Source organism: Piliocolobus tephrosceles, chromosome 2 (genome assembly GCF_002776525.5).
Source record: "Piliocolobus tephrosceles isolate RC106 chromosome 2, ASM277652v3, whole genome shotgun sequence".
Classification (NCBI taxonomy): Eukaryota; Metazoa; Chordata; class Mammalia; order Primates; family Cercopithecidae; genus Piliocolobus; species Piliocolobus tephrosceles.
The window spans coordinates 27,342,965-27,365,673 of NC_045435.1; the positions used below are offsets into that span (position 1 = coordinate 27,342,965).

Below are 22,709 nucleotides of genomic sequence, written 5' to 3' on the forward strand. Positions count from 1 at the left end.
TTGTCGTGTGGCCTTTACATTTTTTAAAATTGTTCACTCTCTAATTGAGCATTTGCTGTACGCCAGGAAAGGTCTGGACACTGAAGACACTTCAAGTCAATATTACTTCAAGGCAATTATGGCATCCTAATTACCGTTTTTAGTAATATCTGCTTCCATATACTCTTAGAAATGGGCAACTGGATAAGGTGATTTCTGAAAATCTCTGCATGGTAGCTATGCTTAACATGCTAAGTTAAAAATGAAGTTATATATGAAAAATGAAATTATATATGAAATTATAATGATAAATGCAAGATTACTCCATGCCTTCTAACAGTATTATTTCTACCTGGGTACCTTTTGGCCATCAGAACAAATTAATAGGGTAAATAAACGTGTAACCTACATAGTAAGGGCCTTATGCACCTACTAAATTTGAGTGCCATGAATATGTTTGTAATTTTGTTATTTTAATTATTGTAGTTATTGTAGTATGTGGTTATAACCCTTTCCGTGTTCATATATAGTAATCCTAGAGACACCTAGAATTATTTTAAAAGTTGAGTCAGTTGTCTCCAGTTATAAAAATTGACTTATACACTTTTAGTAGTGAAGTCAAAATATCTGAACTGAGCTCACTTCTGCACAAAGGAAAACTCTGCAAGTAACTGAAATTTTCTCAAGACTGGCATATAGACAATTCTAAAAAAAGTCCTGGGATATGAACTATCCCAAATTGGCAGTATATACTGGCATGTGCCTCATCCTGCTGACAGTCATTTCAGTTTGAGACACTTACAAAAAAGAGAAAAAAAGATAGCTTAATAGTTCCAAGTTTAAATAGTTATATTGGTACACTCCTTAAAAGAAAAATCAGCACATTATCTTGGAGCAAAAATTTTATTTACGATTTCTTCACTTTTCTCCCATCAACTCAACAGGCAGAAAATAAAATATATTAATAAATACACAGGCACACACACATTGTGGAAATCAAAGACTCGAGTCTATGTGTAGCAGTGTGTTGATAAACTATCTGTAGAGACTGGAGGTCAAACTAATTGTATACATGAAAATTATGTAACTCAAGAGACTCAAGAAGATACACAGATAAAAGTCACTACATAAGAAAACAGAGATTTCTCTTATTTTTCCACAACAGAAATTACAGAGTGGAATAGTGATTTCAAATATGACTTCTGTTATCATTTGGGGGAATGGAAAAGTGAGGGCAGCAGAGATCAGAATATAGGCACTAATACTTGAATGCCTGTTATGTGTAGCTATTGTGCTTTGACAATTTTACATAATTTTCTTATTTAACCAACACACAACATTATGAGATTGATGTTTCTATAACTATTTTTCTGTGTGAGAAAACCCAGGTTCTGGCCTGACCTCACTCATGCCATATTGGGTGGTTGAGGCCTGATTCAAAGGCAAACATAGCAGCACCACAATCTATATTTATTAATCATACAACCACTATATCCAACTAATTATAAAGTCTGTGTGGAAGTCCAGAAAATTAGGCCAGCATCAAATCGAAAACAGCATTAAGAAAGTTGCTTATCTAAAAACACTGAGTTTTACAACTTTTAATGTATCATAATTTTGGTTGCTACTGTGACTATTTTATAGGGAAACCATACACAAATTAATTCATGACACATTCATGTTCATTTTGCATATGTCTCTTTTAAAAAAAAAACAACATTATTTAGGCAAAGTGCTAAAGAGAAGTTATTTCACCTTGCTGACATTATGTCTTACGGTTTTACCCAACCAATTTTAGTCATTACTTATTTATCTTGATAGGATTACTTAATTGCCTAGTCATGGAATGAATGATTTGGCTTCTTCTACAGATGTATTAATAAAGCCTTTTTGTATAATAGTCAAGATGAACATGCTTGTGATCTCTTGCAGAAATAATGAAGATCCTGCAATTTAAAGAGCAATAAAATGTAAAGATGTAATTATCAACTCTTCATTATCTTATGGAATATCAAGATAAACTCACTTTATTTCAATGTCAAAAGATAGAGCATTAAAGTCCTTTTCAAAATACCATTTAATTGGATACTTTATACAAAATACCATTGAATAAGATACTTTAATATATTAATTTCATTCCTTGTTACTGCATATTTCATGATAAGAATGCAGGGATATATATTAGAGTTCTGGGAAACTGAAACGTGTGTAACTTCCCAGTTAATTCTCAAATCTATTAAACATGTGCTTTGGTTATCTTTCTTCCTTGGTAAAAGAGGGATGTTCTAAGATATTTTCATGTTGTCTAGAGCATCTACATCTCATATACAAATATACAAAATATATAAAATATTAACAGAATTCTACCAAATATATACTAAATAAAAATATGCAAAATATTAATTTAGCAGAAAAAAAACTATTGCATGAAGATAAAGTACAGGATGATTAGCTTAGTTTGGAATGACCAAAAGACTCACAGACAAGATGGGTATGCACAGTTATACTAATCACAAAGCACAAAGATCCCTGTGTAGGTATACATCACACACATCTGAATAGCTCATATACAATATTGATTGCATATTTAACACTTCAATGAATGGTGACTATAGAACAAGAGAAATACATCCATTCCTAAAGAAACAGTAATCAGTCACTGAAATGCAAAATAGCCAGCATATATAAACTTGTAGCAGTAGCCTCATATCCATATCTGCAACACAGAGTTAGAAATGTTTGGGTTTAAACAGTAGTGAAAACATTACTACATTTCAAAAAGGTATGACCTTAACGGTATGGAGTTTGAATTTTGGAAAAATAAATTTCTAACTAGTTTAAAGCTTGGGTGAAATTTCAATTGCTTAAGATAAGCAAGAATTAGGGAGTGCTCATGAGGTAAGTGTAGATGAAAAATAAATTGTCAGGCTAGTTCAAATGTAGTGGTGTTTAAAACTAATTAATCACAACCAGTTACAGATTTCTTTTTTTCTTTTCCACTCGCACTTAGCCTTAAAAATAAACAGAAAAAATAAATAAATACATACATAAATACATAAATAAAATAAACAAATTGACAGTTGGATAATAACACGACTTCCTGAAATTACTATTCTGGGAAACATATACTTCCAATGGGAATATTTAGGAATATTTGTCATGAAAAGTTCATGCATAAATGGTGGCAAAATATAAACTTTGAGATTATGTTTACAATATAAATAAATGTAACAATATGCAACAAAATGGTGCTTTCTCTATATTTCATGATAAGAATGCAGGGATATATATTAGAGTTCTGGGAAACTGAAACTTGGGTAACTTACCAGTTAATTAAATCATGTGTTTGGTTATCTTTCTTCCTTGGTAAAATAGGGATGTTTGAAGATGTTTTCATGTTGTCTAAAGCATCTGCGTCTCATATACAAATATACAAAATATATAAAATATTAACAGAATTATACCAAATATATACAAAATATTAATTTAGCAGAAAAAAAACTGCTGCATGAAGATAAAGTACAGAATGGTACTTTATCTTATGGTTTTTTATGAACCATAATCAGAAAAATCAGAGGATCAAAAATAATAAACAAAATATATCCACTGGCTTAATAGGTAAATGAGATAATTATATGTTTAAAGGAACTATATAAAAGCTTTATGTAAAACCACAACCATATTTCTTGTTCCTGAACCTTCCAATCAATTCATTAGATTGTTTTACACATTCTGCAAAAATATTCTTATGCAGGCAGAGAATTTGAAATGTAAAAAATCATCATACTGTCTCCTATATTTAGAGCTCAGCTACATCTCTTATACGTTAAAATGCTACTTCTGTTTGACACACACTCTTGCACAGAAGTACAACTGTGTAAAGACAGAGCTGTGAGAAGGCAACCACCCACAAGCCAAGAAGAGAGGCCCACAGCAAATCGTTCCATCATGCTCCTCGGAGGAGCACTCTGACCTTGGATTTTCAGCCTCTAGAACTATGAGAAAATAAATATCTGTTGTTTAAGCCATCCAGTCTGTGTGTGTGTACCCATGTTTAAGTGCCACCCTAGAAAACTAATATAATTGGTAAAGCACATAATGGACTTTTTGTTTTTTTTGAGGCGGAGTCTCGCTGTGTGGCCCAGGCTGGAGTGCAGTGGCCGGATCTCAGCTCACTGCAAGCTCCGCCCCCCGGGTTCCCGCCATTCTCCTGCCTCCGCCTCCCGAGGAGCTGGGACCACAGGCGCCGCCACCTCGCCCGGCTAGTTTTTTGTATTTTTAGTAGAGACGGGGTTTCACCGTGTTAGCCAGGATGGTCTAGATCTCCTGACCTCGTGATCCGCCCGCCTCAGCCTCCCAAAGTGCTGGGATTACAGGCTTGAGCCGCCACGCCCGGCCTAAATTTTTCATATATCTGCATTATTGCATAGAATACCTGATTGGTCTTATGCTAAATTTTTAATGGAACATTACCTCTGCAAGATGTTAATAAGTATCCTTCCAAAAATGTTTGAAAAATCTTGGGTAAAACATATTAAGTTCCTGTTTTATAGTTTTCCAAGAGTTTTACTATCCTTGGCAAATGATGAAATTCAAAGCAGAGATACAGTACACAACTTTTGTAAAATTTACCTATTTTTCTTATAACACTGTGGCTTTGTTTCATTTTGTTTTGTTTTGAACTTCTTTTCTGTGATGTGACATAAGACAGTATTGTGACTCAGGGGTGGGGACATACATTAACAGAGGTTTAGGAACTGCTTTGCTAAAGCAAGTGTGAGGAGAAAATGGGGAGACTAATACAAGACTTTCCTTTAAGCAGTGGGAGTTGAAGGGGTAGGTGGTTTCTGGAGAAAGAGGAGAGCCATTCGCTGCACAGGCTTCTTTAGGTTTCTGCTCTGTGTGATACATAATAAAGACACAGACATTCACTTTCTCTATTTCCCACTCCTGGCCTGGAGTAACCCAAAGGGACCTGATAAAGACACAGCCTTATAGCTGTATCAAGTATCCTTGAGAGTGGTAGGACTGGAGAGGCCTGAGGAATAAAAAGCGTACATGCATTACATGGAACAAATACAGAGAAGGAGAAAACTCAGACATGGTAAATTAATTTTGTACCTTTCCTTACAACCTAGCATGTCACAGGGTACATGCTTTCCTTTTGACCTGCTTCCTTTATGTTGACTGCATGAACAGGGAAGGGGGTTGGGGTACACGTGGGAGATAATTGTATTTATTATGTACCTGGTATTAATACATCTATATAGACAACTGGAATGACCATACTGGAGAAACAGCAAGGGAAGAAGTAAAAAAGCTAAAATAAATATTTGGTTCCATAAAAAATACTACAAAAAGATTTCTCACGTCTGACAAATTACATTTTAGTCTAATAGCAGTAAGTAGACCAAAACTAAGGTGATTTGACAAATATCATAAGGTATTTTATTGTGAAATTGACATCTATATGTATTGCTTGTAAAGCTCAGTAATCTATTCTTGAATTGAGAAATTACCGAGACATCAAAAGCTGTCATTTTTGTTTCTGTGGTGGTGGTGTTATTGTTTGTGAGGTGAGAGCTTCTAAACTTTATGACTGTTTGAAAGGGGCTTATATAGACCTTGCCTGAATATCAAGTCATATGAAATGATAAAAAGCTTTCTGATTTATTGGCTTAGACAAAGAGAAAATTGAGAAATTGAGCATCATTAAAATTAAAGACTTTTTTGTTAACAAACTGCGCTTAGAATGAAAAGAAAAGCCACAGGTTGGGAGAAAATCTTTTCAAAACACATATCAGATAAATTAGTGGTATTTAAAGTATACAAAGAACTCGAGAATAAGAAAGAAAACAACTCATTTGAAAAATAGGCCAAGGGTCTAAATGTAACTGTCAAATATGAATATTGAAAAGTTACTAGTCATATATCATTAGGGAACAGAAAGTCACAGCAACAGTGAGATGTTATTACATGACTATTAAAATGGAAAATATCCAAAAGTCTGATAATACCAAATGCTGGCAAGTGTGAAGAGAAACAGGAACTTTTATTTGTTGCTGGTGAGAATGCAGAGTAGTACAGATACTTTGGCCATCAGTTTGGCAGTTTCTTATAAAACTAAACATACCTTTACCACATAACCCAGCAATTACATTCCCTGGCATTTACTTAAAGGAGTTGAAAATTTACATCCACACAAAAACCTTCTTTCCATGAATGTTATAGCAGCCTTATCCATGATCACTAAAATCAAAATGTCCTTCAGGAAGTGAATGGAAAAATAAATTGTGGTATATCCAGGCAATGGAATATTATTCTGTCAAGCCACAGAAGACACACAGGAACCTTTAAATGCATATTGCCAAGTGAAAGAAGCCAGTCTAAAAAGTCTGTATACTGGATGATTCTAACTACATATCCTTCTGGGAAAAACAAAACTATGGAGACAGTAAAAGGATCAGTGGTTATGAGGGATTTGGAGGAGAGGGAGGAAGCGATGAATAGGTGGAGCGAGGAAGAATTTTAGAACAGTGAATCCATTATTCTGTATGACAATGTAGTGAGGATTCTTTGTCATTACACATTTGACAAAACCTTTAGAATTCATCACACAGGAGTAAACTCTAATATAAACCATAGACTTTAGTCAATAATAATGTACCAATATTGACTCATCAGCTCTAACAAATGTACCACACCATTGCAAGATGTTAAAAATCGGGGAAATTAGGGTAGAAGCTGAGGATGACATGTGAATCCTTTTCACTTCTTTCTGCAAACTTAAAATTGCTTTTAAAAAGTCAATTAATAAAAATTAAAACAAGGCAGGGTTTTCATGCAATGGAAAAAAAACACACAATTTTAGTAACTGACTGATAATTATGCTTATGTCACTTTGCTAGATTACATTTCATTAATAAATATAGTTTCATTCTTTATGTTATAAAGCAGAATAAAATCAGATATCTAGAGAAATTGATTTTAATGATTGGAGTAAACGCATTTTCACCTCCAAAGTCAGAATTTTCACCTCCAAAGTCAGAATGAGTTCTTTAGAATCAATTTTATAATTAAATCAATCATAGTTTGATTTTTTTAAAAAATTGAGAAAAACATTAACTTCACTTTTTCCACCAAACTCAATGTTACAACAGCATATTCTGAGTCATTTCAATTTAGGATTAAAACCTATTTCTGGGCCCAATGGACTTACTGTGACAGACTCTGGAAATGGAAGGCATTCAAGTCCAGTCTTTGTTTGATCTGCTGTCCTTTGCAGTTATCAAAAGGTCAGTTTATCCTGCTTCTTTTGTCTCTTTTTCATAATCTTGCACTTCAGCTTAATATTAGTATTAAGCTAAATTTCTTATTTTATTTTGATTAATAAAGGAAAACAGAGATTGCTTCAGTACAGTTACTGAGAATAAGCAGCAAAATGTACTTATAAAGTACACAAGACAGCTATCAGAAAAAAATGGTTCAAAAAAAAGATTTGGAAATTTTTATTGCATGAATGTTCAAATGGAAAGGGAAATTTTCTGGATTCTTTCTACCACACTTGAGTAGCAGTACTAAAGTAGTGAATAATACCCCTTCAATTGGTAGTTTTCATATATTTCTGATATCAGAAATGAATCGTTAGTAACTTGTTTTAAAAGCAGAGCATTTTTGTGCATGGTATTCCCCTGAATTCCAAAGCCCAAACTTAACTGAGGCTAATTTCTCTCTGCTGGCAGCACCATTAATTTCTCATAAATAGCATTCCATATATATATATATATAGCATTCTGATGATGTACAGGAGTTCACATATTATGGGTCTACAATTCAAATTTACTCAATGGCTTGTTTCATATGGCTGAGAGCTAAAAATTGTTTTGGCATTTTTAAAACATTTAAAGAAGGGAAAGGAGGGGGAGAAGAAGAACTAGTAGATGAAGGAGAGACAGAGACTACATATGGCCAGCAAAGCCTAAAATATTTACTGTCTAGTTATTTACAGGAAGTTTTTCCATCTCTAACAACACACACACATTTTTGTTATGCCAAAAAAGGACTACAATAAGTCTTCACTTAACATCATCGATAGGTTCTTGAAAACTGGTAATAGGCATATATATTTATGGCCACATTTGATGTTTTGATACACGCATACAGGGGGATAAATTGGGGATGGTTAATTGGTGCAAAACTATAGTAAGCGAAACCCATTTTACCATAAGTTGATACAAAAAAGTTAAGAGTTAAGCTTCTCTGGCTTTTGGTAACAAAAACATCAATGAACTTGTAGATAAAGATCAAAACACTCCTAATATTAAATACTGAAATAAATTTGAGCTATTCATACATTTAAGATTAATTAAAAACTAGTAAAATCATTATTTGCCTACTTATTTCACTTTAGGGTTGCAGCTGACCACAGCCTATCCTGTCAGCTCAGGACGCAACGTGGGAACCAGCCCTGGGCAGGACGCCATCGCATTGCAGGTGCAGTCACACATACCCACAGTTACGCAGACTGGGACCACATAGGCATGTCAATGAACCTCACATGCACAGCCTTGGGAAGGGAGAGGAAACTTGAGCATCCAGAGAACATCCATGCAGACACGAAGAGAATACATAAGCTCTGCACAGAGAGTGAACTCCAACTGGAATCAATTTGTTTTTTCTCATCAACATTATAATGAAATGACATTGAATGAAACGTCATTATTCGAAGACCTGCTGTACTCAGTTCTAAACATTTCAGAATTAAGAGATCCACACACATTCTCTTCTATACAATGGAGTGGGTTTCTTAAAATTTCCTCGCAACATACTCTTAGCCTACATAGAAAACACTTTAGAATATAACTGAATTATAATACATTTTCATATTCTATTTACATCTTCATATTTCTCCCTCTCCTTATTAAGGTATAACCTTGCATATGTAATACTTCAGTTCCTTAACAAGGTGAACATATGATCTCATTACGTGTGTTTTAATTTTTTAACTTTGTTGAGATTTGGGAATGTGGGGAGGATGGAAAGGAAAGAAAGGAACTCAGCAGCTAGAAAAGAAATCTGACCTTTAATTTTTTTATTGAATTTGTATCTTGTTTTACTTTTCCTCCTTTGCACGAATGAGAGCTTCTAGTTTTACAAAGGGTACTACCAATTTTAGGATAAAAATTTGTATTTGTGGGATAACACTGAAGTTAGAGACACAATGATTTAGAGATTGCATATCAATTTTGTCAAATAAATGTGATGAAAGTAGGTGATATGCACACTCACAAACCACACACACACACACATATGTAGTGATAAAACCACTGACACAGATTCCTGGATGACACTTAATGTACTTTCAGTCTTAAATTCTTTCTCAAGGATAAGCCATTTGTATGCAAATGTTTTAGCATACAAAAATGATTAAACACGAGAAAAAATGCATTGCACATAAAGTTCAGATTACAAATGAATTAAAGCAATACTAGCAGAACTATAATTTATAATGAATTCAAATAGCTTTCAGAAGGGTCATCTGTGGAATGTAAAGAGCAATCTGAATTTATTTTTCTGGTAACTGGTCACAGCAATGTTTTCTAGTCTAGTGAGTGACTGTTCATACAGTACCATGTGTGTTCAACAACACACAAAGTTGGATGACAAAATCTACCTTAGTGAAAAGGCAGCTATTTCCAGGGGCACCAATACTGAACGTTAGTTTTGAGTTTTTGGTTTGCTTTCGTTTACAAGGCAACGTAATGTTTAAGAAAAAAAAATCCTCCATGTTGAGAAAACATTTCAATCCATGTAAAGACAAAAGTCAGCTGCCACCGTGCCAAGCAAACTTTACAGTAGGTGACATGTTAAATCAGTAACCTCCAAAGGGACTTCTGAGAAGCTATGGGTAAAAGGCACACACAAAATGCCTCTGAGATAAGTTCACAAATGAAATGAAAAAGTGTATCTGTGTATATCCCAGAAGAATGGTAATTATCAGGAAACAAGAAAACTAAATTGAAAGAATCCCCAAAGTAAAAGTAGACCAAAGGAAAAGAAATAAAGAATGAGATGTGAGATGAGGCAGAAATGGTGAGCGACAAGTAGACATATTGAGAAAAAAAGTAGCTAAAGATAGTGTTATTATTTCAGCAAAATTAAGTATATCAATACTGAGAAATATGACTTGAAATAGATTCAGTACCTCAAGCAGAAACATAAACAAATAACATCTGGTTTTTTCTTTTGATAACCAGTATTTTAAATACAAAAATCTAAGAATATTCTCTTTGTTTAAGAGTTACACATTTATCGTTCCAATCCTCAGGGTGCACTATTTCAAACTAAACGGTAATCATTTCAATAACAAAAATGCGCTATAAATACTGTATGGAACTAAATGTCCTAGAAGATGTTAACCAGACATTAGTCTTCACTGGATTAGATTTGAAGGTGTTTGCAGATAATTAAAACTTTTTTTTATAACATAACTTAGCAGCTAAGTAGTATAATGAAAAAGGGATGTTCAAATTATAAGATATAAAATGTTAAAGATAGAAGAACGTGTTTATTTTTTCAGTATAAATATTGTTAAGCTCAGAGAAACAGTATGAAACCTCAGAACTCATGAAAGGCCACATTCTAGAGGTAGTGACTGACAGGTATGACAACTCCCCTACAGCGTGGTGCCTGTTGTCATGGAGTAGCATGTCGCTCACAGTGACTGACAGGTATGACAATTCCCCTACAGCGTGGCGCCTGTTGCTATAGAGTAGCATGTCGCTCACATGGCACCACCAGAAAGCTCAAGTAGGAAGAGCCAATAGTCCATATGAGAAACCACGGAAGGCTAAAGATAGAAGCAAATATTTGGGCCACGTTGAAGAACAAGTTCACCGGGTGAACTGGCATGTGGCTAGGGTACAACTTCCCACACATACCTAAATAATGAAGCAGTAAAAAAACAAATTTATCAGAGAAGTATTTTATTATTATTAGAGTCATGATGAGCATTCTCCTCTTTAGGAGAGTTTTATGTTTTTTTCTAGCCCTACTCTATACTTTTTAAACACAGTCTCCAATTTTGAAAATAAAAGTTTCTTATTTTTAATTCAAATCTCAATTAAAATAAAACAAAAACCAAAAATGTAGAAGTTCCTTATTTTAACCATCTATATATCATACACAACAAAAAGACTGATGAAATTCCACTAAACACAACAGCTAGATCCTCATTCCCCTTAATGCTTAAGCCCATTCCAGTAAGGATTTATACCAAATCTGCCCTTCCCAAGACTACCTGGGGCCTTCATTTTGTTATTTGCAGTGGACAATGTTAACTTCACATCCCTGCTGGCTTCCTTACATCCAAGATGCACATACAGCGAGACTGATTTTTTCCCATCAGATGTGATTGGATCTTCCAACTTCAGAATGCCTTGATGACTTCCTCTTTATCTAAAGATCACTTTTAAAAGCCTGAAGTATTTGGCTCTTCCCTAAATCTTTGGCCAGACGTAATGTCATCCTCCCATTGGCTTTCTTTGTCCAAACTACATTAGCCTTATCTCAGATCCTCAAACAAGTTATATTTCCTGCCTAAGATCTTTGTATGAGTGAGTGAATGGTCTGATGAAGATAGTTCCTTTTTGCCCACAAAGGTTTTATTGATCGTGCTGATAATGAATTTATTGTTATTTTAATCCTTACTGTTATACTCAGGCTTAAATTCTCTACCCTATACACTTCAGTTGACATAATTTTAATTTCCAATATGATGCTTCTCTTTTCTATCAACACTCTCTCCCCATAGGGTTTCATCTAGATCAGGAGTCAGCAAAATTTTTGACAAAGAGCCAGACAGCAAATATTGCAGGCTTGGTGTTGCCAAGAGGCAAATTTATGGAACTTTCCTTGCTGAAAAATTTCCCTATATTTTACATTTTAGACTTATAAATGTAACACATATTTATAGCTCATAAGCCATACAAAAACAGGCAGCAGACCAGATCTGGCTCATGGGCTATGATAGTTTGCCAATGCCTCACCTACATTCATGACCTTAGGCATGATCTATAGGCTATGATTATCTAACTCACATCTCTAGCCAAGTCAGCTCGTCAGTGCCTACTTAATATCTCCACTTGGATTCTAACTAGTGTCTCAATTTAAGATTTAAAAAAATGTGAAATCAATCACACATATGCACCTTCCCACACCTCTGTTACTTGCAAACTGCCTCATGTCATCAAGACTTTGCCATATCACTAAAAGGGACCATAATCCCCCATGTCCCTAAATCCAAATACCTTGGTATAATTCTTGCTCAGTAAATTCAATCATCTTCAAATCAATTTCCAATCTCAACTGATTTTCTCCAACTTTACTGCTGCAATCATAAGCCCAACCACCATCATCCTTCAATTGGACAGGTGCAATAGTCAGCTAAATGAACCCCCTTCCTTCGCTACTGTACTCTTCCACAAAAGTACACCCTCCTAAGAGCTAAGTTCATCATATCACATATCCATCATACACTTTTCAATGTAGTTAATTTATACTCACACTTTGATATAAGATCTAAATCTGGTCCCTGAGAGCACTCATGTAATATCTCTCCACGCTCTTCCTTCATGGACATTCCAGCCAAACCGGCCTTCTTTTCTTTGCAAGAAACTATCAAGCTCTCTTTTAAATTACAGAATCTTTGTATCTGCCCTTCTTTCTGCTCAGAGCACCCCAGATCTTCAAAGCACCTCCCTATCTACTAGAAATAGTAGAAGACTGTTCAGTCTTCACTCAACTCTCAAATGAAATATTACCCCCTCAGAGAGAAAAACCCTCTGAAATACCTAGAGCAAGATAAGTGCCTTCCTGCTTGCCAGTTTCACTCAGCCACATTATCACCTGTGATCGTCTTCATAGTAGCGCACCTTGCAGCCCTTCACACCATTGCTTTGTGTAGGTCTTTGTATGTCTTCTTCCTGTTTCCCTCCGCACTACAGTATAGCCAATTGTGTCTTTGCCTTTTTCACTGCTATATTCCCTAGTGCCTGGTAGGCTTTCTATAAATAGCCATTTATTGACTTATTGACTACATGTATATGCTAATCCTTTTTACTAATTTTTGTTATACTATGTATTTATATATATACTCTCTCTTTGCTTCCCTCTCTTCTCATGTCCCTTGATGCTCTCTACTCAATATTAACACGTATATCATTTTGTGTCTTCGGTATTTCTCTTTTCATTATATTATGATAGGTAAATTTTCCTAAGAAAACACTATTTTGACAAAAGCAAAGCATTAAAGTAAAGCAGCATAGGATCAATTTTTTTCCTGGTAGAAGGAAACACGGTCTTTCCAAAAAGACAATTCTGCCAGGAAACAAAACAAACCAAAATACTTCTGGTAAGTCCTAGTTCCAACACTTGAAGCCAGTATGTTTTTCCACTTTCAAGTATCCTTGACCATAGAGATAAAAGGTATCCATTTAGAGATATTAACACATTACCACTGCCTAAATTTGGATTCCAGAAACACAACTTAATATGATATCAGTTAATGTGACAGTCATTTGAAAGTAGCTTTATCAACATCATCCAACAGAACAAATGACCTTTCTAATTAGCATCTTCAGTTAAATACCTAAATCTTGTGAAGAATAAGTTATGCATTATGCTGAATTGCATTGGCTCACTATTCTAGAATGCTTTCAAATTAATTAAAAATGAGATATTCAGTAATGAGAAATACAAAAAGATAAAAACCTACTTCAATCAATTTAAACTAGAATTTAACATTTCTTTAATACACTAGTTTGTAGTCAATTGCAAGAGTAATAAAGCAAAATTATTGAGTCTTTAATAGTGACCATTCAAAATTCATAATGAATTATTAAAAAGAAAACTAAGGTCCCTATCAACTTTCCACTTCACTTCAAACTACAGCCAAGGTCATCACAACAGCAAGTAAGACTCTACACAATTCCCACTTCTTCTCCTCTATTCTGTTACTTCTGGAATCTTCTACTACTCCAAATTGTGTGCTTTGCTCCAGACACAGCAGCTCTCACTATCTTGTTCTTCCAATTGCCATCTTCTTTGTGTGGCCTTTCTTGACTATCCAATTAAAAATTACCCTATCAAAATTATCTGATCCCCATCCAGGATTACTTTTCAACATCTAACTTATGATACTTTGCATATTTATGCGGCTCATTATCTGTTTTCTGTCTCCCTATGTTAGAATGTGAACTTCATGATGGCAGAGTTTTGGTCAATCTCCTTCACTCAATAATTCCTGACCCAAAGTAAACACTTCGTAAGTATTTTTTGAATATAGAAATGTATAGTCCGAATTATCAAGGAGTTTATAAATAAATAAAGACACAAACCAGCATGATAGTGCAATTTGAGAAATATCAATAGTGTGGTATAGGAGGAAGTACATAAACTAAGAGAAGCAACAGTTAAATAAGAAGCAATCCAGAAAGACACACAGTGTAGGTGATACCTGAGTTAAAGGACAGAACGTAAGAAGATAACCAGACGGAGAAAAGAGAGGAAGGTCTTGCAAACAAGCATCGGAAGTTACCATAAGAAAAACAAGTACAAAATAATCATGAGAAAAACAATTGCATCCCAATTATTATGACAAACATAATTAACTATGAAAACCCAAAACAGTTCATGCTTTGATAATGCTAAAGTTGATAAGTAGATTAAGATGTGATATGACAATCTGTAAATCTTAGTGCTTCCTAACTTTTGAGAAAACACTTTTAGGCAAGATATGATGATTCACGGAAGAAAAGTTGCGATGAATGAGGCATGTCCCTTAAAGACAAACACTGTGAACACGGTGTACAGCGTTTATCATGGAAAGGTGCCAGGTTTTTTTTTTTTTTTTTTTTTTTTTAAGTCTCTTGGAATCTCAGTTGGCAACTTTGAAATTCATGTGTAATTCATGAGTTTTTTTAAAGGAAGTGCAATAAGTAACACAAGTGATGCTAGAGCTTGCCTTTAGGCTGAGGTCGATACTGGCATTATAAGTTGAAGTGTTAGAAAGGAACAATAAGAATTAAGAATAAGCAGTAATTTCTGCCAAAATCTGTGGCACCCAGTCTCACACATAAGGCTATTTGGAATCTCTTAGTTTCCAAGGTTCAGGCTCTCATACTTCAGTTTGTACATAAAGGAATTAAGTTATTCTTAAAGCAGTTTTAGCACTTCACACTAGGAGATGGTTACGAGACAGATCACAGGATGCAGTAAAACAGGATGTGTGCCTGCTTGTAGAAGGAAACTCCTTCCTTCTGCCATTCTATTCCTACTGTTTTGGCAGGAAAGTCCTAGAAAAAATTTCATATACAGATTAATTTCAAACAATTTACATTACATTTTACTATTATTAGCTTGTAGAATATCTTAGCTTAGGCTGGGCATGGTGGCTCACACGTGAAATCCCAGCCCTTTGGGAGGCTGATCCCCTGAAGTCAAGAGTTTGACACTAGCCTGGCCAACATGGTAAAACCTAGTCTCTACTAAGAATCCAAAAATTAGCCGGGTGTGGTGATGGATACCTGTAATCCTGACTACTGGAGAGGCTGAGGCAGGAGAATCATTGAGCCCGGGAGGTGGAGGTTGCAGTGAGCCAAGACTGTGCCACTGCACTCCAGCCTGGGCAACAGAGCAAGATTCTGTCTCAAAAAAAAAAAAAAAAAAAAGAATATCTTAGCTTATATACTTCTCACACCTGATCCTACCACTTTACTTCTTTTTTCCTGTTTATACCAATTATTTCTACTCCTCTTGACATAAAGGCAGAGAGATGAGACTAAACTGTGACACAGACAATGGTATCTAGTAAATTTACCTGTTCTTCACGGTCAATTCCACAACAAATTTCAGATCCAACCAAAATCTCCAAATGAAATCTTAATTCTAAATTGAGGGTTTATACAGTCTTCAAATATGTTCAACTAGAACATCAAAGCTCAATACAAATAGTTATATCACTTGGGATGGTGTTTAAAATATTTTTCCTAGATAAATTCAGCTTCAGAGGATGAGGAAAACTTCATTAGGAGATGTACCTTAAAGAACAAATTAAGTTAAACAAATGTGAAAGAAATAATACTTTCTTATGATGAAGAGTAAGACTTTTTTGTTACTATTGTTAATTAATGCCATCCAAATATTGAGTGATGTAATTCAATTTAGTAAAACGAAAAAGTCTAAATGATCCACTTCTTTCCTTATAAAAATGAAATGACCCTGATGATCAGAAAGACAGGTTAAAACATAGAAACATGTAAAATCATCTAATCTAAACTATAAAAAAGAAATCACTTTCTGCAGAAAAAATATTTTTTTAAGGAAGCACTCAAAAACACATCTCCACTAGCAGACATACAGCATACACGTCTCTTGCTATCTCCCATGCAGACTACATTAAAAGGCTTGCTGACTACTTTTAAGAAAACAACATTCAGATGTCTGGAAATTACCTGAAATGCATGATTAATCAACACAGATAATTTTCTCAAGACATCAAATTTTGAAGACAAGTAATTCAAAAGTGTTATCGTCTTTAAAGTAAATCCACGGGTATTCTTAAACTGCTGTAATACTTTCTCTGTTTATGTGAACCTCTCAAGCTGTGGGAATGCATGTAAGCTCTAAGCATAGCTGGCTTCTTTTGTAGGAAAAAGCTGTTAGAAATGACTGTTAGGATTTCAAATGTTTGGGAGTGTATATTCATGTGGGTTTTATGTGTTGAATATTTGCATTTATAATTTTAAGACGTTTAAATCAAAAACTAAAATGACCTATGTAACATAATTCTGCCATAGGATAAATTAAATTCAGTTAAATTTTTCCACAGAAATGATTATCTACCACAATATAAAAATGTTTGCTTATCACAAAGAATGTAAAAAACACTGACTTCTATCATACAGCAGAGTTCAATTTCACTCCTACTTAGCTTGATGATATTTTCAGGTCATGTCTCTTGGAATGCTCAATACTCACTGCCAAATGTCTGAGCTCACCTCCCTTGACGCAATATTCAATTATCAAATGAAAATAGTTTACCAAGCAACCTCACAAAACTCTAGGTAGCATTAAGGTTTTTCAAAGTGATTATTCCTTACTGGTAGTGATCCTAAGATATTAAAACTCATAGATCACATGATCTGAGATTTTCTAATTGAAAAGCTGTAGCCGTAAACCTTTAATTCAAAGTCGCATACTACCTTCAGCTATCAGAAGAATTACACAATCACTTAAATTTCTGGAATGAAAGAGAAAATGAAAGGAACAATAAAAGTAACTTTGAAATGCACTGGGAAATGATTGCAAGGGACCGAATGGAGGCAAAGACAGAGAGAGAGAAGGCTGTTTATCTAACCTTCCCTTCTTGAATAGGTTTTCCCTGATATCTCCAGAGAAAAACTGGATGTGTAACAACGAAATACAAAACACAAGATATTGTCTTAGTATAATTACTTGTAATGACTCCAAGATGACATATTGAGAACTTGCTAAATAGGACAACAAAGTGATCTGCTTTTCCAAAATTTTGCCCCTTAACTTAAATATTATTTCATGGTGAAGAGCAATGAAACTGAAAATTGGAATTGCCAGATATTCTCAGATTTTATTTTTTGAATGCTTAAAGCATTCCCAATAAGATTTTGGGCCAATCGCTGACCCAAAATCTGGTCATAAAGATGAAGTTAAATTAAATTGTCCTCAAGATTTAAGTTTGCTACATTTGTAAGTGTCACTTGCTTCTTCGAAATTTCAAACTTTCTCATATCTAGCAACAGATTGAAATTAGGAATTTAAGCATGTAAATTCATCATGAAAACCACATTGATTAAAATTTTCTGTATATTCATGATAATGTTTAAAATTTTTGCCACATTTAAACCCTAAGTTAGTTACAAAAACTCTAAAATTATGCTTGTTTAAAAACTTGGGCTCACTTGCTTTTGAAAACATACTGACATATTCATTCCATTCTTCTTATAAGTATTTTTGTGTCATTCCAAAACAGCACACCATTGTATATATCCCCAAAATAGCACTTCTTTGTTAAAGCCATTAAGACAGAAATATTTTTGGGCCAGACGCAATGGCTCATGCCTGTAATCTCAGTATTTTGGAAGGCCTAGGTTAGAGGATTGCTCGAGGACAGGAGTCCGTGACCAGCCTGGGCAACATAGCAAGACCCAGTTTTTACAAATGAAATGAAATAAAAATAAAATAAAATACAAAGTAAACTAGCTGGTCATGGTAGCGCACACCCGTGGTCATAGCCACCAGGGGGCTGAGAGGAGAGGACCGTATGAACCTGGAAGTTTGGGGCTGCGATGAGCTATGTATGACTGCACCACTGCACTTCAGCCAGAATTATGGGTTGCTGAGTCAGAAATAAGTTCTAGATTCTAAATATAATAACTGCTGCTGGCAATCCCAAGAATCCTGTAAATGGATTGGGTTTTCTGGTGCCTCCCTATAGTCCCTCTTTCTCAGGAAACACTCCCATGGTTTTGCCCACTGTGCTATTAATTACACCCATGCTTATTATATGTCAGTTCAGTTTCATCTAGATTCTCCCAAAGTCAGTGCTGAACTTAGTTGTTTGAAAAGGTATATATTGTAATAGTTACCAAAAAGACAAAATACAGCTAGATATTGATGTTATTTATTTCCATCGTAGGTATATTTCCTTTTAAAATTCATATATATCTTTCTTTAAGGATTGGCTTCATTTTCAGATATTAAGCACTTTCTCATGCACAAACCACCTAAGCAGCGTAGACACAGACAGAGTCCACATCAGGGAATGTTACATTCATGATAAGTACCTATTATTCTGTAACTCCGAAGTAGGAAAATGGATGTCCTCAAGCAGATGCTTTTCTTGACAGATACAAAAACTTGACAAGGATCATTAACTTACTTCAACCCACCATTCATCCCTTTTCTCTTATTTCGACCCTAAGGGCCCCAGAGGGATGATGGCCCTACATTCTTATTTAGAATTCAGACTTCAGACTGCATTTCTTATATCATTGTTTATAAGCAGTTGAGATAACACTATGATATTAATCTACATCCTTGTTAAATCGATTTTTATCTTCCATTTTTTTAACCTAGCTACAATTTCTCACATGGTTTCTCTAAGAAGGAACATTGGGATTTCCCAGTGACTTAAACATTTAGAACACAGTCTATTCATAAACATGAAGAGCTTGTGTAGAAAATACAATTTACTTATACCATTATGCTTAAGAAATTATGTGAAATCATGTGAAAATAATCTTATAACATTTGCATGTATGTTTGCTGCAAGAGTCACACTTCATTGATACTTAATCATAATCCTGGACATTGTGAGTTCCAATAACCAATATTTAATGCAAGATTTTAAACTTCATAGAGAGAAAACCTTATTTATAAATTTTAATGTATTCTTTTCTTGACAATAATAAGGAACTATGAGATTTGTATCTAAAAATACTTAGTAATAAAAACTTTAATTTTTAAAACTTTTATTTTTAAATTCTGCTTAATAGCATAAAAGTTAAAAGGTAATATTTAATATTTAATGAGGCTTATTGATCTAAATGACGATATGCAGCTTGGGTTATACTGGCAATTATAAGATTTGCTCATTACACCTAAGCAATCTCCTTCACTCAATCTAGCTACCACAAGGGAAGCAAAGTTCTCTGATTCATAATATCAAAGCATTCTATTATGTTTTCTATTAAGTTGTTTTGTTCTTTGAATCATAGTCTATTTTAATTTATCCTTTTAGAAAGAAAACAAATTACTTAACTTGCATTTACCACTAGAAGCTTCACTACAGCTAGGCTTGAAATTGATTTCAGGCCATATTTTTAATAAATGATGATCCCCAATGAAGAATAGAATATTTGATCAATCAATATTGAGGAAATAAAAGGCTTCAGGTAAATAAGAGAGAAGAAACCTACTTTTCTCAAATATTTTAAATATCTAATAACCTATTCCTCATCTAAAACAAGCCAATGACTGGAAATGATGGTCAGAGGAAGGTTTTAGCAGCCCTGTGTAATACGACGTGTCATGTTGGATCACTATTACAGAGAACAGTTGTCATGCTGCATTTTAGTAACTCTACATATTTCCAGAGAAATAAACAACTCTTTTAACCACAGAAATCCAACGTAGCTACGGTCTACATATTCTTGTTTTAGACATTTGGTGAAGAAACTACTATGTGTATTAAATATATTTTACATTAGTTTTATCACAAAAAAGAAAAATGAGAATTCTATTGTATGCTAATATAAATTCTGAATGGCATGAAAGAAAGATTAAAATCAAAGCTGATCTTGATTAACAAAATGTATTTTCTGCTTACATGTATATACAACTATTCATATACAAAGGCACACACACATTTGTGGTTTTGAAAAATATTTAATTTCAAAAATTTATTGCACAATATTACATATGGCAAGAAAACTGCTCTTTTGGAAGGATCTTTTAAAAAATGTTAAACTTTCTTAGATACTTTGAACTAGCAAAGCTCAACTTCATCACAATTATACAATACCACTGCACACTTTTGATTTTATCTGGAGTAATATACCTATCCCCTGAAATAAACTCTGTGAACTTCCTGCTCAGAGATTTCATTTCACGCATTGAAAATGCAGGAAAAAATGCCAAATATACTTGCCCCAAAAGGAAAAGAAAATTTCAAGGGTGTCAGGACATTTTATCACATAAAATATGGAATTGAAATTTGTATCTGAGCAGGCAACACACCTCCAAAAATAATACAATAGTTATCACAAAATACATTAACAAATACTAGATTTGGCACAAACCACTCCATGCAGCTATTGATCAAATCACTATTGAAAGCCTTATTTCAAAATCTATGGCCCTTTTCTACTCTCCAAGAGACATTTCAGGATGCCACAACCTTGCAGTTCCACTCTATCATTAATTTCCCCTAAATACACTTAGCAGAAGAATGAGAAACATCACATTTTTCATTTAATTTCTAAAGAATACCACATCCTTTAAGAAAAGGTTCTTGAAATTTTAAAATGCAAAACATAAAAACCCTAAAGAAAAGAAACAAACATCGAAAACCTGTCTTCAAAATCACAAAAACTTTATATGCTACGTGTTCTTGTAAAATACCACACACACAAACTCATGAAAAGCCAGTTTCAGAACGGTGGCTTCAAACTGGATGCATTTACTCACACCTAATTCTAGTTCAGTTTAACTGGTGCAGAGGCATTACAATACCTTGTAACAAAAACCTGAGGGAAGATTATAGCAAATTGCTTCAACATCAAACCAAAGACTCACATAATTTCATCATAAAGTAAATTCACATCCAACTCTCAAAGAATTAGAATATCCTTGCACTTACCTTGGCCTTGTCCATTCCCCTGATGACCCCAAAAGACCACAGTCGCCATCAACAGCCCCGGAGCCCACGTCCACATCCTTCTCGTGACACTTTCATGTCTTCTGGCCATTGCATCTTCAACTCTGCATATTGAGCGGGTGGATATGAAAGTACAATAAATTACATTCTTAGAGAAATATATTACAGCTCAAATCCCGTATCTAATATGCATTGTGCATTTCCGAATTATCTTGCTTACAAGGAGGTACGTTTGCTTCCCTTTAGGATTGTCATATTGATGATTAATATGAAAGCTCATTCATCTTTAACCTTTATTCTAAGCATTCATCTGAATTACATTTTTAATATCATTTTCCAAAACAGGCCATGTAACCCATGAATGTTAAAAAGTACTCCCAATATACACATTGGAGTTCAGCCAAGCAAAAAAATTGTGTATGGACACTACTTAAGTATAACTTAATACTTAGGCAAATTAATGAATGTAATATACCATGTAGTCTCTACATATATACAAAAGGACTTTTTAACACATTTATGTAAGTTTAGCATAAATACCCTTGAAAATAATCTCAAGTGTTAAGTGGTATTCTAATTATGTAAGTAATTTTAACTGAATAAAGAGATTCATCATGTGCAAAAACTAATCTTGTTTACTTAAAATTGAGAGTAAAATTAATTATAGAAGTCATAAAACACTTGTAATTTTGATTTCAGATACATAACCCACAGGAACTTTCATATATGCAAATATTATACATATATATGACAATGTATATTTGAATGTTCATTTTGAAACTGCTTTTCATATTGATACATGAAAATACTTAAATGTCCACCAAAGCATTTATTTATTCATACATCTGAATGATACACAATAGCTCAAAAGAATAAACTTGAGTTACATGTACTAATATGGATAAGTGTCAAAAATAAATAGTGAAGCAAAACTAGCAAATTAAATAACGATAAGTCCAAAACTACACCTTCCATATGTAAACATGTACAATAGTTAAAACTATACATTTTATGTTGCATAAATATATAACACGGTATAATAATGCATAAGAATGATAAACACCTTCAAGACCAAAGTTAGGAAATTACAAGACTACAATTTAAATGGTTAGCAGGTGGAATTTTAAATCAGAGGTTACTCCGATTTAAATTGGGAAAAATCCCAATTTTTCCACAGTTGACAAAATATGGAGTTAAGAAAAGTAAATTTAATGATTTCCAGAATGAACCCTTTATTCAAAATGCTATATAATTA

At 34.0% G+C, this 22,709-nt stretch overlaps 1 protein-coding gene across 1 annotated transcript in view; it reads right to left on the reverse strand.

Annotated features, from left to right (window-relative positions):
- ROBO2 (roundabout guidance receptor 2) overlaps positions 1-22,709 on the reverse strand; it is a 1,747,433-nt gene that overhangs the window by 1,688,220 nt on the left and 36,504 nt on the right. The window contains exon 2 of the mRNA XM_023184988.1: positions 21,437-21,558. Within this exon, the coding sequence (XP_023040756.1) occupies positions 21,437-21,545 (109 nt within the window). The 5' untranslated portion in view covers positions 21,546-21,558. The remainder of the gene's footprint in view (positions 1-21,436; positions 21,559-22,709) is intronic.